Here is a 15,856-nt window from a genome sequence, read left to right as displayed (position 1 = left end):
GAACTCAGGACCTCTGGAAGAGCAGTCATGGGCTCTTAACTGCTGAGCCATCTCTCCAGCCCCTGAAATTAAAATTTAATTAAAGTAAAGTCAGACGTGTTGGTGTTCCCTTTAATCCCAACACTTGGAGGCAAAGGCAAGTGACCCTCTAAGTTTGAAGTCAACTTCATCTACAAAGAGTTCCAGGACAGCCAGGTCTACACAGGGAAACCTTGTCTTAAAAAATAAGTTAAAATTGTAAAGTTCAAATTAAAATTCAAAATAAATTTAAAATTTAAAGCTCAGTTCTTAGCCACATTTGAAGTCTCAAGAGTGGCCATGAAGCTGGGCATAGTGGCACACCCTGGTAATGCTAGTATTTGGCTGGCCTGGACCAGCAAGCCATTCTTTAGTGACAGAGTCCTTAGAAGTAAGATCTAGGGGATTGGAGATAAAGAAGATAGAACAGGTGGGAGACCTTGCATAAAATTATCTTATGCCAAGCAAGTTTATTAAGAAGTACAGTGTCTTGTGTACTATTCCAGGAGAGAAATGGAAGGAAGTCAGCGGAAAGCTAATCAAAAAGTGTTGCACTAGGGGAACACAGGAGTATCTTAAGGACATTACAGACCAAGCACACAGCAGCCTTAGAACTGATAGCTATAGCCCCATAAAATGGGAAGAGTTGAGTTCTCAGGATCCAAAGCCACAGCTCCCCCAAGGCCAGGGTCTAGTCCATTACCGGCTCTACCAACCATATTCCAGGTTTCAAACATCAGGGCCTCAGGAGCCCTGGCTTCAGGCTATTACTGGCTCTGCCAAGCATGTTGCCAGTTTCAGAGGAGCTATGTTCCTTCTCCACACTTTAGAGCCTCAGAGAAAACTTTAGATCAGCCCAGCCCTCAAACACTTGGCTAAGACACAAGTCCCACCACAAGGTTGAGTCTACCTAAGGTAATACAGCAAGATTTCGTTAAAGGGGTATGGGGATGGGGTGTCCTATCTTAACTTTTTTCCCACATGTCTATGGATGCATGTAGAGGGTGCACATGCATGTGTGTGAAGGCCCAAAGTTCATACTGAGTATCTTCAGTTGCTCTCTACCTTACATATTAAAGTGGTGTCTCTTGCTGAGCCCTACTTTGGCTAGCCAGTTTACTCTCTGGTTCCCTGTTTCTGTATCCTAGGATAGGATTACAAGCAGACTGCCAACTCCATGACTTGGTTTTGGTTTTGGTTTGAGACTGGTCTCACTATGTAACCCTAGTTGGCCTAGTACTCACTATGTAGACCAGGTGGGCCTGAAATTTACAGAGATTTCCCTGCCCCCAAGTGCTGGAATTGAGTGTATGTGCCATCATGTGTGATGCTTTCTCCTGACTTTTTAACATAGCTATATGAATTCTTGTACAGCAAGCTCTTTACCCACTGGGCCATTTCCCCAGCCATACCATAACTTTTGACTACTATATTGGACAGCATAATTGTAAAACATGTCCTGCTGAGCAGTGTTGGCACATCCCTTTAGTCCCTAGCACTCGGGAGGCAGAGACGGGTGAACCTCTGTGAGTTCAAGGCCAGCCTGGTCTCCAAGAGCTAGTTCCAGGACAACTAGATCTACTACACAGAGAAATTCTTGTCTCAAAAAACAAAAACAAAAACCTTGTCCTGGGCTGGCGAAATGGCTCAGACCATGAAAGTGCTTGCTATACAAGCCTCATGACTTGAGTTCAGTCCCTAGAACTTATGGTAGAAAAAAAGAACTGTCTCCCTAAAGGTTGTCCTCTGACTCCACAAGAGCACTACAGCATGCATGGGCCACACTCTCACACATTATTCACACACAACAAACACAGTAATAATAAATATATTTTAAAATTTCCACCATCAAAGATATACCTCCTGAACAGCTAGACAGTGCTGATAATAGAGGATAATGTGCTTTATATCTAATATATATTGGTCTTTGCCCTGGAAACATGTATCTTTTGACTTCTGTGCAATCTTGGAGAACTGTTGAAAAAGAATTAAATTATTTGTACAAAATTGTTTACTATGGGAGAAGTGACTTTATTCATGGAAAATACGAACCTGTTTGAAACAAAAACCAGAAGAGAACTTGAAAAATGAAAAACGTTGTTTCCCTTGGGGGGAAAAAGTGAATATTCCTTTCTTGACTGTCCCCTAGAGCACCAGAAGTGCCTGGACAAACTCCTCAATAACTGCCTATTGAGCTGTACCATGCAGGAGCTAATTGGCTTCTATATTACCATGGAGGAGTACTTCATGAGGGAGACTGTCAATAAGGTAGGACATTAGGATACATCTCTTGCAAGTGGAGCTTCCTGTCTAAGAAGCCAGGCTGAATGAAATGGCTGAGACCTGTCATATTTCTTGGTCCTGCTTCGAGAGTACTTTCTAATGCATACTGGGTAGCACTGCTGTATGTAAGAGGACATCTCCGGAGTTGTCATATTCTTCATGTTTCCAGCTGGGTCTTTCCCAAAGATAACAAGAGAACAGCTCAGCTCCCTATAGTGCCTTGTTCCCTGCATCCCTGCATGTATATTGACATCAAGATATTGGATATCACCAAGGCAGAGGCCCCAAATACTCAGTTTTCTAATGTAGTGATCATTAGGAAGTAAGGTGGTTTTATGTTGTTATTTTGTTAAAGTACGGAAAAGGGTGCAGAGACTGGGCTAGTATAAAGAGAACTATCTAGAACATTCAGAACTGGGATACTCACTGAGGGCTTTGCCTTTTGTTAGGCTGTGGCTCTGGATACCTATGAAAAGGGTCAGTTGACATCCAGCATGGTGGATGATGTCTTCTACATTGTTAAAAAGTGCATTGGGCGAGCGCTGTCCAGCTCTAACATCGACTGTCTCTGTGCCATGATCAACCTTGCCACCAGAGAGCTGGAAGCTGACTTCAGGTACTCTTGACTCCCTTTTTACTTTTGAGGCATAAAAATTCTAGGTGTATCTTGATTCCTCGGTCTCAACTGCTTCTTTTCTTTTTTCATTATGGGTCAAATTCAGTCCCAAACAAGATTAAGCTAGCTGGGTATGATGGCACATGCCTTTAATCCCAGCTCTTGGGAGGCAGAGGCAGATGGAACTCTAAGTTTGAGGCCAGCCTGGTCTACAGAACAAGTTCCAGGATAGCCAGGACTCAGAGAAACTCTGCCTCAAAAAAAAAAAAAAAAAAGGAAGCTACTGTTCCTAATATAATATCCTTAGCTTGGACCAACTGTCCATCAGCCTTAAGTACCTAACTTCTTTACTTAACCTAAATCGCTAAAGTATGTTGAATGTGTCATTACCCTCAGACCCAAAAGAAAAGCATGTGGTTTAAATAAAAGCAGTAGTTATAAAGACATATTTTCCAGGGCTGGAGAGATGGCTCAGTGGTTAAGAGCATCGCCTGCTCTTCCAAAGGTCCCAAGTTCAATTCCCAGCAACCACGTGGTGACTCACATCCATCTGTAATGAGGTCTGGTGTCCTCTTCAGGCCTGCAGGCATACATGTAGACAGAATGTTGTATACATAATAAATAAATAAATAAATAAATAAATAAATAAATAAATAAATAAATAAATAAATAAATGATTCTTTAAAAAAAAAGACATTTTCCATCTCTACAAGCCAAGGATTATACTAATAGCCCCCGCCCTCTTACTGTTTTTTGTTTTTTTCAGGCTATACTGGAACTTGGCTCTGTAGACCGTGCTGGCCTCAAACTCAGAGATCCACCTGCTTCTGCCTTCTGTGTGCTGAGATTAAAAGTGTGTGCCACTATGCCCAGTTCAGCTCCCCCCAATATTTAATTGTATAGAAACCTTGATGTAGGGCAGATGAGATGGCTCAGCAGGTAAAGATACTTGCTGCTAAATCTGATGACCTAAATTTACTCTCCAGAGCCCACACAGAGGAAGATAACCCAACTCTTGCAAGTCTTTCCCTCATCTACACAAATCTGCTGTAGCATGTGTCCCCTCGCACAAAGTAAAGAAACTGATATGGGAAGTGTGCTTTCAGTTTTGTAGATGTGGGACTGGGGCTTAGAGAGATTGTGTCCTTTGTCATGGGTCACATACATACCCTCTTAAGTAGAACAGAAATTCCAGTACTGACTTGACTCAGAGTGTCTTCTTCAGCTCCAACGTGGCACTGCTTTTCACTGGGCTCTACTGTCCCCTCTTTGATGATGTTCAGTGATAATAACTGAAAGCCTGATGAAGAAGCAGACATTAGCTAGAACCACAGGGACCCTGTCAGAACCATCGCAGACAGTGTGGTTGCTGAAGAAGAGTGGGGTCCACCCCAAAAGAGCAGCTGGTACTGAGAGTCCAGGTAGTAGGTGCTCTGTTTTTGCTGTCCTGTCGGCCAGGTTGAACACTAACTCGGCACATACTCTTCTGCCCCACAGGGATGTTCTGTGTAATAAGCTGCGGATGGGCTTCCCAGCCACCACCTTTCAAGACATCCAGCGTGGGGTGACAAGTGCTGTGAACATCATGCACAGCAGCCTCCAGCAGGGCAAGTTTGACACAAAAGGCATTGAGAGCACTGATGAAGCCAAGCTGTCCTTCCTGGTAGGTGGCCCTCAGGCTGGCAGCTGGGTCAGTTTTTTTTTAAGGGTTTTTATTGTTTTGAAACGGGTTTTATAGCCAAGGCTGGTCTCAAACTTGCTACGTAATGAAAGATGACCTTTGACTTCAATCTTCCTGCTTCTGCCTTTGGAGTGCTGGGATTACAGGTGTGTGTCCTGTTTTAGCAGTGCTAGGCATGGTGTTCTCTACCAACTGAGCCACATTCCCAGCTCCCTTGAGAGGTTATACTGCAACCTCTTAGCCAAATTATAAAGAGCCTCAGGGTGAAGAGTTTTCCTCTAGAACTTAATAGAAAAGGAAATTAGCTTTAAGGAATGTTCCTCTAGGTTCTGAAACCACTTCCTACCCAGGAACCTGCTCTGAGCAAACCTGAGGCATAATATGTTTTTGTTTGTTTTTGCTTGTCTTTTCTTTTTTGCCAAAAGCGTAGGTTCCTTACTTTTCTTCAGTGTTCTTCCCAAGACTCCTCTGCCAAGCTGTTGAGGGGCTCTACAGTGTATGTATCCACCACAAAACCAACTCTAATGTCTATGCCAGGTTTCTATATTCTTTTCTGAGAAGAAGCCACGGTCTTGGTGGATACCAGTCCTTTATGCCTCCTAATGCTGCTTTTCTAGTAACTTCCTTTTTGGAACATGCATGTAATCTCAGCAGTTGGGAAGCTGAGAAAGGTAGATAATGAATTCAGGGTTATCCTGCACTACTATCAAGATGTTTCAAGGAGGACAGAAGGCATTTAGTCACACAAACGAGAGATGTGATGAAATGGTGAGACTTACCATCGTATGGTAACAGGGACAGAGAAGCCCGAAAGGATGAAAGCGTCTGTACAGGGTAGCAGCCAGTTTGTAACATACTGAAGAACACAAAAAGAATCTGAGGTTCATAATCAGGTTTCTCTGGCATGTGCTGACTTGACATGAATGGGAATAGCACTGTTAAAGGTCCTTTGTGTTCTGTTTTCAATATCACTAGACTTGAGTTTGGTGCCTGAGGCCTAGAGGCTGAAGAAAACATCCAAAGCTGAACTTTTAGTCAACAGTCCACAGATAGATTGTATGCAAAAAATGTGTCCATTAAGTTCTTAGTGCTCAGCTTCTCTGAGATTCATGTTCTTGGTCTCAGAGACATTGCCTAAAACTTGCTACTTTACCCTGTACAGGTAAATCACACTAACTAGTTACCAGACAGATCCAACATGGTTATTTAAGATGCCTTGTCCTTTTTCTGACATTGAAAATTTTTCCCTTGAGATAACTGTAGTGGCACACACCTTTAATCCCAGCACTCAGGAAGCATTGGCAAACAGATCTCTGTAAATTTGAGGCCAGCTTGGTCTACATAGTTTCAGGCCAGCCAAAGTTAGTTACCTTGTCTCAAAAAAAGAAGAGAAAATATTTTCTCTGGTATGAGTTCATCTATCTGAGATGTCGCGGGTGTTCTCCAAAAGAGGATCAACCTAGACTGGTATAGTGTACATTTATAATCCCAGCACCTGGGAGGTGGAGGCAGGAAAATGAGTTGAAAGACGGCCCTGTTTGTTTAGAAAGTTTGAAGTCAGCCTGGTATACATGAAGCTCTCTTAAGTTTTTCAAGACAGGGTTTCTCTGTATAGCCCTGGCCGTCCTGGAACTTGCTTTGTAGACCAGGCTGGCCTCAAGCTTACAAACATTCACCTGTCTCTGCTTCCCAAGCGCTGGGATTAAAGGCTTGTGCTGCCACCACCCAGCTGAGACTGTGTCTATTTAAAAAAAAAAAAATTTAAAAGGTTGAGCACAGTGGCACCAGCCTTTAATACCAGTACTGTAAGCTCAAGGCCAGCTTGGTCTACACAGAGATTCTAGGCCAGGCACAGCTACATAGTGAAACCCTATCTCAAACAAGCAAGAATCCTTAGGACCCATGTAGAGGTGAAGGGAGGGAGCCTTCCACAGTTGTCCTCGGACCGCAGTACTTGCGCTGTGTCACATGCACTGCACCATGCACACATTATACTCACACAAACAAATAATTTTGTTTTTGTTTTTAGAGATAGGATTTCTCTGTGTAGCTTTGGTGCCTGTCCTGAAACTAGCTCTTGTAGATCAGGCTGGCCTTGAACTCACAGAGATCCCCTGCCTGCTTCTGCTTCCCGAGTGCTGGGATTAAAACGCATGTGCTACCACTGCCCAGCAAATAATAATAATTTTTAGTTAATAAAAAGAGCTCTAAGAAATGTTTACTTATAAAATGTATTACTTTTTGAGAACTTTACCAAAAATGCCCAGCAAACCCCATCATACTATGATGAACTTACATCTTTTGTTTTGCTTGCATTCTATTTCTTTTGCTCCCCCCCCATAGAACTTACATTCATTTTTTTTTTCATTTCCAGGCTCAGAAGCATTCACTGGCTTCTTGGGACCTACCACACCAAAGATACATGTCTTTGAGCAGGCATCTTTATTTTACTTGGTTTTTGTTTGTTTTTGTTTTTTCAGTGCTAGAAATCGAACCTAAGGCTTCGCACATGCCAGGCAAGCACACTGGTCACTAAAATATATCTCGCAATGCTTGTTTTGAGCCAAAGTCTCACCAACTTGCTGGGTGGTGGCAGCACATACCTTTAATCCTAGCACTTTGAGGCCAGCCTAGCCTATAAAGTGAGTTCCAAAATAGCCAGAGCTATTACACAGAGAAACCCTGTCTCAAAAATAAAAAAGTCTCACCAACTCACTCAGGCTTGCCTAGTTGCTCTGTAGCCCAGGTGACCTTGAATGTACACCCCAGCCTTTGAGTCGCTGGATTACTGGCACAGGCCACAAGCCTAGTTGGTCTTTTGTTTCAGGCCCCCTAAACCTCACCCATCTACCTTTCTAATACTTCCCACCACTTACTTCTGTCCCCAAGGCTGGCCAGCGAGCGCCTTCACTCTTCACTGCTCTGTGAAAACTTCCCATTTAGACAGTTTCATTGTTAGAAGACTCACATGATACAGCAAAAAGAAAGGTGGTGCTAAATGCTTGGTGACAGATTTCTGGTTTTCCCAGTTCCAATCACTTAAAATGTCATTACTCCCACCACAAAGCCTGTCTTGACGTTTTGTTTGTGAACTTAGCCTTTAAGCTGAACCATTTCTCCAGCCCCAAAAAGCCTATTTTGTATGACACTTTGATTCATTTGGCTGTCAAAATGAATTCCCCAACTCTCCTGACATCCCATTTTCCTTGAGCAGGGGATAAACCCAGTGAATCCATGTTTACAAAGATTGTTAGTCGAAGGAAACTCTAAAAGTCAATACCATTTGAACCCAAATCCATTTTCTCTTATGACAGTTACTCTTGGTGCCCTTAAAAGCCTGGCAAACACTGGGTTGTGACCTTTATCCTTCAGCTGTCATAACAGGACACTTTCTCTGGAAACAGTCAGTGTTAGCAGGCCTGTGCTATGGCCGCATTTCCCTCACCCAGCCCTGTTGAGAGGGGCCTAAGCTGCAGTGTCATTCTCCTGTACTGACGGCATGATGCCAACAAGGGAAACACTCAAAAGAGAGCCACCTCTCTGCATCTGGGATTCTTCTTTACCCTAAAACCTGTAAGTCATGGCTCCTTCCTACCCTGTCCTCCTGGGCTATGCCACCCACTGACTAGCCAGAGGCCATGAAAGTCCCCCAAATATTTTAATCCTACAACCCATAGTTTTTATACCATATTCCTAGACCACAGCTGTGCTTTTATGGCATTTATCTGCTCTAAAACATCCTGCCAGAAGCTGGGCATGGTGACATACATCTGTAATCTCAGGAAGTAGAGGCAGAATCCAGAGTTCAAGGCCAGCTTCATCTACATAGCAAGTTTGAGGACAGTTTGAAATAGCTATCAGTTAAGAGCATTTGCTGAGTATTTTATTTTTAACTTTTATTTATTTTTGTTTTATGTATATGAGTGTTTTGCCTCTGTGTGTGTGTGTGTACATACTGTGCATGCTTGGTTTCTACAGGTGTCAGAAAAGGTTGTCAGATCCCCTATAACTAGAATTTGGATGGTTGTGAGCTAAGTGGTAGATGGGTGCTAAGACCCAAACCTGGGTCCTCTACAAGAGTAACAAATGCACTCTTAACTACTGTGCCACCTCTCCAAGCCCTGCACTTGCTGTTCTTGCAGAAGGTTCTATTCCCAGCACCAGCATGGATGGTGGCTCACAACCATCTGTAAGTAACTCCAGTTCTAGGAGTTCCAATGCCTGCCCTTTTCTGGCCTTTGTACCAGGCATATACATGTGTATATACATATTTGCAAGCAAAATATTCATACATGTTAAAAAAAAAAAAGTTCCTACCAGGCCTAGTGGCATAGGCCTGCAATTCCAGTACTTGGCAGGTAGGACCAGTAAATAATAATTCTTGCTCTAGAGGGAGTTTGAGGCCAACCTGGACTACATGAGACTCCCTCAAGAGGGAAGGGGAGGCTGGGATATACCTTAGTGGCAGAGTACTTCCTCAGCATGGCCTGTGTTTGATCCTTAGCAGCACAAGTGGGAAGAAAAGGAATAGGATAGTGAGCCAAAGAGAGGCTGACAAAGGGTGGAATATTCTCATCAGTTAGAATGAATGGAACATGAGCATTCTAGCTTTGTAAATTCAGTCAACCATCTCCACCATGGAGCCTTCCTTGAGTACCTTGAACCAAAGATGATTTCCTCTAGATGGTCATATTTGTACCTTATCACTTTTGTTCCCATACTGCCTTTTTTTTTTTAAAAAAAGCAGGGTTTCATATATCCCAGGTCAGCCTCAACTCACTATGTAGCCAAGGGTGACTGAATTTCTGATCTTCCAGCCTTTGCCTCATGAGTGCTGGAATTATAGGTGAGCCCTACCATGTCTGGCTTATGCAGTGCTGGGAATCAGACCAAAGGCTTTATGTATGTTCTGTAAACATTCTACCAACTGAGCCACATCACCTTTACTGCTTTTTTTAAAAATGATTATCTGTGTATGTATATGTCTCTGTGAGAAATTAAACACATATGGGAAAGGAGGGTGTGCATGGCTTGTCATTCAGAGGATTTTGGAGTCCTTGGAGCTGTAGTTATAGGCATTTTTAGGTGCTGGCATACAAACTCCAGCCCTCATGACTGTGAGCATTCTTAACTTCTGAGCTGTCTCTCCAATCCCCATGCTGCCTTTTATGGTTGCTCTTTCTACACCTTGTCTCAGGAACAGGTAAGTCAGGAAAGAAGGCGCCCTTAGCCCATACTAGGGATTCATGTGTTCTAATCCCAGCTGTAGTGTTGAGGGCTTTCTACCTTGAATTTCTGTCTCCATCCCTGTTTTATTTTTATCATAGTGTTTATCACTATCTGGATTTACATTCATATCGGGGTTGGGAGGCTGGACCAGGACTGGGTGCTAGGAATTCAGTCCAGGGTTTTGTCCTTGCTAAGAACATTCTTATTGTTGGTTGTTTTACTCTTTGGCTCTTTTGGGGGGGGCCCACCACCCAGCTCCCAAATAAATCACACATAGAGGCTTATTCCTAGTTAGGAGTGCCTGGCCTTAGTTTGGCTTATTTCTAGCCTATTTATTTATTTATTTTCCTATTTATACTCTCTGCCTGCCAACCCCACCTATCCTTGCTCCTGCCTCGCTACTGGCTGTTCAGCACTTTCTTAGACCATCAGGTGTTTTAGACAAGTAAAGAATCACAGCTTCACAGAGTTAAACAAATGCAGCATAAACAAAAGCAACACATCTTTACATATTAAACAAATGCTCCACAGCATAAACAAAGTAACACACCTTAAAATACTATTTCCGGCTGGGCGGTGGTAGCACATGCTTTTAATCCCAGCACTCGGGAGGCAGAGACAGACGGATCTCTGTGAGTTCGAGGCCAGCCTGGTCTACAAGAGCTAGTTACAGGACTGGCTCCAAAGCAACACAGAGAAACCCTGCCTCCAAAAACCAACCAAACAAACAAAATACTATTTCCCAACACATTTTATCACTGAAGTATACTGCCTGCTGTAGGGGGTGTATTTTGTCTGTTTTTCAGGGTTTTTTTTTCCCAGTATCTAGGACAGTGCCTGGTTTATCACAACTGTTCATTATATGTTTGTAGTCTTTACCAAGCCTGGTCATCTTGAGCCCAGGACTTAACACATACCTCTTTGCCTGAATTAAATAATCTATAAGTAATATGGAGCCAGGTGTATTACTTCTGCAGTCAGTATTATTTTTCTGCTTTGGTATTGGGAACATGAGAAAGCATGAGCCTGGCTTTCTTTAGCTGGGTCTAAACTCAAGCTGGTACTTCTCTGAGCTACAGGAATGTAGCTGTCAGCCATTTTGGATATTGTCGGAGTGGATTGCAAACCCAGTGATCAGGAAATAATGTTCCTTTCTCATTGTCTTCCAGGTGACTCTGAATAATGTGGAAGTCTGCAGTGAAAATATCTCAACTCTGAAGAAGACTCTGGAGGTACAAGTGAAATTGTCTATCAGCTTTTAGTAGATAGAGCCACACTTGGTGGAGAAAAGGCACTGAACACCTGTCCTCAGGTGACTGAGCATTGGCTGACACAGAGCCCCATTTGTAGGATTCCAGTAGTGATTGGCAGTTTAGCAAGAACTCTATGGACCTACTGGGGAAGATAACCATGACCAATCCTTCCATTCTAGCCTCAGTTCTCTGTCTATACAGGGAAGTACAGATTTCCATTCTGCTCTGGTTTGTTGAGTGCTCTCATGAAATAGAGTTGAGTATGCTTCTTAAAAGTACTTAAAAAATGTTTTAGGGGCTAGAGAGCTGCCTGAGCAGTTAAGAACACTTACTGCTCTTCCAGAAAACCTGAGTTTGGTTCCCAGCACCCATACCAAGCAGCTCACAACTCCCTGTAATTGCAGCTCATGGACATCCAACACACTCTTCTGGCTTCCATGCCCCTCCCTCTCCTGTACACACATACACAAACACATACAGCTAGCATTCCCCCAGGAACACATACATACATGTAAATATTTTTTATTTATGTTAAAACTTTCAATAAATGAAATTAATAAGGTTTACCAAACACTACATAAAGTCAGTTGCTGTCTCTCTCTTTTTTTTTTTTTTGGTCTCTTTTTAAAAGATATACTTTTCTTATTTTTAATTATATGTATGTGTAGTTAGAAGGGTATGTGCACATGAGTACAGGTGTTCTCATAGGCCAGAGGCATCATATCTCCCAGAGCTGAATTTACAGGCAGTTGTGAACTGCACAATATGGGTGCTGGGAACTAAAGCTAGATCCTCTGGAAAAGCACAAAGTGCTCTTAATCACTGAGCCATCCCTCTAGTCTCTGCTATCATATTTCAGAAAAGGACTGCAGAGCATAATAGAAATTTCTTGAGCTTTGAAGTCAGATACTAAGGACGTTCAAATCTCCACTAGACCTTTACCCAGTTGTGTAGCTTTAGGCAAACTCTGTTAAAGCTCTGTTAATGCTCTGCTTCCTGAGTCTCAGTTGTAAAACAGATAATGACCTCTTCCCATAACATTGCCATGAAATGATTATGAAGTATATACTAGCAGTTTCAAAAACAAAACAAGACAACATGGAACAAGTCTGTGCAATATTAAAGTATGTTTCCAGAAAGGAGGAAAGCTGGGGTCCTGCCTCCAAGGTGTGCCCTAAGCAGATGATGCTTTGCAGCAGAGGCAAAGGGCTGCACACAGAAACTGGTGTGACCTTGGGACTAGGAAGGTGGTTTCATAGCTAATATGGTTCTTGGGAAGGCTCTGAGAAAACAGCAAGACATGGCCAAGTTAGTAATTTACCCCCAAAAAACTTAAATTGGAATAAAATAGTGTGATACATTATACAAACAGCACAGATGTCTGTTGTACAAGAAATGTTTGAATGGCTTTAAAGGTGTGTACCACCATGCAGGACTGTTGTGTTTGGGATTGAATCCAGGGCCTTGTACATGCTAGGCCACTACTGTACCTCTGAACTCCCCCTGAGTGTTAGATTTATTTCTAGCTGTCTCCTTAATATCAGTCTGTTAGGGTTTGAAAAAAAAAAACTCATAGATAATTGATAGAGAGATAAAAGATAGAAATTCATAACTGAGCCAGTTGAATTAGCCACATGAGAAAAGAAATAACCAAATAGGGCCTGATGGTGGTGGTGCACACCTTTAATCTCAGCACTTGGGGGAAGGCAGAGGCAGGCAGATCTCTGTGATTCAAGGCCAGTTTGATTTACACAGCTAGTTCTCTAACAACCAAGGTTACATACACACACACACACAAAAAAAAAAACTTGTCTTGAAAAAAGAGCGAATAGCTAAAAACAGAACATAAATGATATTTGCCTTTCACAGTCTGTCTTAGCCCCATCACTAGCACTTTGCAAAAAAGGTCCATTTAGATGAGGTAAAAGGCTAAAAGACTAAGTGAAGGAGCTACTGTGGGGATGGGGTTTTCTACCAGTCCCTCTGCACTGATGCTGCTGTAGAAAGAACAGCATAAACTCTGTAAGGAATACCACAAGAAACGATGTAGGCAGCTGCCGGCAACATGAAACACCATGAGCTTCCAGCAGGTCACCCCGCAGGGGTCAGGGCTGAAGTATAGTGACAGGAACAAATACCCTGAGTCAGATACTTCAGCCAAATCCAGCTCTATATTCTACTGTGCTGATTGTAGCAAGTCATTAAATCTCTGATCTTCAGTTTCCTCATCTGTGCCTCAAGGATAATAAATAATACTATTTCATGGGGCAAGCATGTTTTGTTTTATTTCTAAGTTATTTATAATCATTTTCTAAATGTACTTGGGGGGGTACTTGAGCATGCATGTGTGTTTGTATGCTTTAAAGGAGGGCAAGAAATTTATTTTGGTTTATTGAGACAGGCTTTCTTCTGTATAGCCCTGGCTGTCCTGTAGCCCAAACTGGCCTCAAACTCAGATCTACCCTGCCTTTGCCTCCCAAGTGCTGGTATTACCACTACTGCCTGGCTCAAGGATTGTTTATTTTGTTTGGGTTTTTTGTTTAGTTGGTTTGTTGGGGTTTTTTGTTTACTTATTGTTGGGTGTGTGTGTGGTAGAGGAACAGGACATGTATGCCACAGTGCATATGTGGACATCAAAGAACAACTTTCTAGAGTCAGTTATCTCCTTCTACTTTTATGTGTTTCCTAGGGATTAAACACCAGACCTACTCAGCAAACACCTTTATCTGCTGAGCTGTCTCATCAGCTGCATAAGACTAAAATATTTTAGCAGAAACTGTGAAGTCATCAGAAGTGTATCTTAGTGCCCACTATGTACCAGGCTGAGTACTTCCTGTATCGTCTCACACAACTCAGTCATCAAGAGAACAGGACTCTGTGTTCTTTATTCTCATTTTTGAGACAGGGTCTCACTGGTAGCCCTGGCTGGCCTGAAATTCACCGAGATCTTCCTGCCTCTGCCTCATGGGTGCTGGAATTAAAGGTGTGCATCTGTTCCCTTTTATAGAGAGGGGAATTGAAGCTTCACAACTAAATTCTTTGCCTAAGTTATTTAGGAAGTACCATGACTGAACCAAAACTTAAACTTAGAAATGTTTGCCTTAAATGTTTTGGTTGCTGTTGTTGTTTCCCTGTGTAGTCCTGGCTGTCCTGGAACTCACTTTGTAGACTAGGCTGGCCTTGAACTCACAAAGATATGCCTTCCTCTGCCTCTCCAGTGCCAGGACCTAACTGTGCACCACCACTGCCTAGCATTTTTTTTCTTTTTCTTTTTTTTTAAGGTTCATTTATTTTTATGTGCATTAATGTTTTGCCTGTATGTATGTCTGTGTGAGGGTGCCTGATCTCCTGGAAATGGAGTTATAGACAGTTGTGAGCTGCCATGTGGGTGCTGGAATTGAACCCAGGTCCTCTGGAAGAGCAGCTATTCAGCAGCTATTCTTCACCACTAAGCCATCTCTCCAGCCCTGTTTGCGTGTTGTGTTTATATATATATAACTTCTGCCATTTCTGTTTCTTGTCTCTTCTACTGACACTGATACCCCCACATTAGAAGGGGGAGGGCGAAAGCAGAAAGCTGCCATTATAGAATCTTCTCAGAGAAGTCTAGTAAAGGACAGGTGGCTACTTGTATATTGACCCTCTCTGCCTCTGCTTACATTCCAATGGCATAGGCACAGACGATTTTGTTTGTTTGTTTTGTTTTTCGAGACAGGGTTTCTCTGCAGCTTTGGAGCCTGTCCTGGAACTAGCTCTTGTAGACCAGGCTGGCCTCAAACTCACAGAGATCTACCTGTCTCTGCCTCCCGAGTGCTGGGATTAAAGGTGTGGGCCACCACCGCCCGGCGCACAGTCGATTTCTAAAGCTTTATTTTCCCCTAGAGTGACTGCACCAAACTGTTCAGTCAAGGCATTGGAGGGGAACAGGCCCAGGCCAAGTTTGACAGCTGCCTTTCTGACTTAGCTGCTGTGTCCAACAAATTTCGAGACCTCTTACAGGTAAGACCTCATGCTGCTACCATGATGCTCTGAGAAGACTGTTAGCTGGCTTACTATAGACTCCACTGTGGGCAGGGATACAGGGATGTGGGAAAGAGGGCAAGGATGAAACATGCCAGTCACTGAAGGCATGCAAACCCCTTGAGACTAAAGGCCCCACAGTTCTTTTTTTAGCATGTATCACATGAACAAGCCTGTGTCCTTTAGAATTTCTGCTTGGTGGTCCCAAAATGACAAGAGCCCTCAGAAAGATGTTCAGAGGAATTGAACCACATGGTTCAATGATGCTTGACCTTAGCCACAGGCACTATCTAACACTAGCTAACACTAGGCATTATGAAATCACTATAGCATGCTTTCTTTCTTTTCTTTTTGAGACAGGGTTTCTCTGTGTAGCTTTGGACCTGGAACTCACTCTGTAAACCAGTCTGGCCTTGAACTCACAAAGATCCACTTGCCTCTGCTTTCCAAGTGCTGGGATTAAAGGTGCGCACCACCACTGCCCAGTTTGAAGCACAGTTTCTAATCGGTCTTAATAAAACCCACAGTCAGATACTAAGGGTGAAAGCTGAAAAATCAAAGAAGCAAAGCAGCCAGCCACTAGTTAATACCTCTACAAAAGCCTCAGACTAAATGGGGTATCCCGTCTCTACAAGTCCTCAGACTGAATTCTGAACTCTTCCTGCCTTATATTCTTCTCTCCGTCCCTCCATATCACTTCCTGTCTTCACCTTCCTAGTATTGGGATTAAAGGTGTGAGCCACCACTGCTTGGCTC

At 43.0% G+C, this 15,856-nt stretch overlaps 2 protein-coding genes across 3 annotated transcripts in view; one reads left to right on the top strand and one right to left on the bottom strand.

Annotated features, from left to right (window-relative positions):
- Cog4 (component of oligomeric golgi complex 4) overlaps positions 1 to 15,856 on the top strand; it is a 36,783-nt gene that overhangs the window by 17,981 nt on the left and 2,946 nt on the right. For both annotated transcript variants that reach the window (XM_048437258.3, XM_085681719.2), the window contains exons 10-14: positions 2,168 to 2,286; positions 2,751 to 2,917; positions 4,415 to 4,580; positions 10,997 to 11,059; positions 14,963 to 15,079. In XM_048437258.3, the coding sequence (XP_048293215.3) occupies positions 2,168 to 2,286; positions 2,751 to 2,917; positions 4,415 to 4,580; positions 10,997 to 11,059; positions 14,963 to 15,079 (632 nt within the window). The remainder of the gene's footprint in view (positions 1 to 2,167; positions 2,287 to 2,750; positions 2,918 to 4,414; positions 4,581 to 10,996; positions 11,060 to 14,962; positions 15,080 to 15,856) is intronic.
- Fcsk (fucose kinase) overlaps positions 469 to 15,856 on the bottom strand; it is a 48,276-nt gene continuing 32,888 nt past the window's right edge. The window contains exons 25-27 of the transcript XR_015735968.1: positions 5,378 to 5,454; positions 4,087 to 4,217; positions 469 to 3,497 (exon numbers count right to left, since the gene is read on the bottom strand). The gene's annotated coding sequence lies outside the window, so the exon portion shown is untranslated. The remainder of the gene's footprint in view (positions 3,498 to 4,086; positions 4,218 to 5,377; positions 5,455 to 15,856) is intronic.

This window comes from Myodes glareolus, chromosome 22 (assembly GCF_982192425.1).
Source record: "Myodes glareolus chromosome 22, mMyoGla1.1, whole genome shotgun sequence".
NCBI classification, from domain to species: Eukaryota; Metazoa; Chordata; class Mammalia; order Rodentia; family Cricetidae; genus Myodes; species Myodes glareolus.
This window is presented reverse-complemented; position numbering and strand designations above follow the sequence as displayed.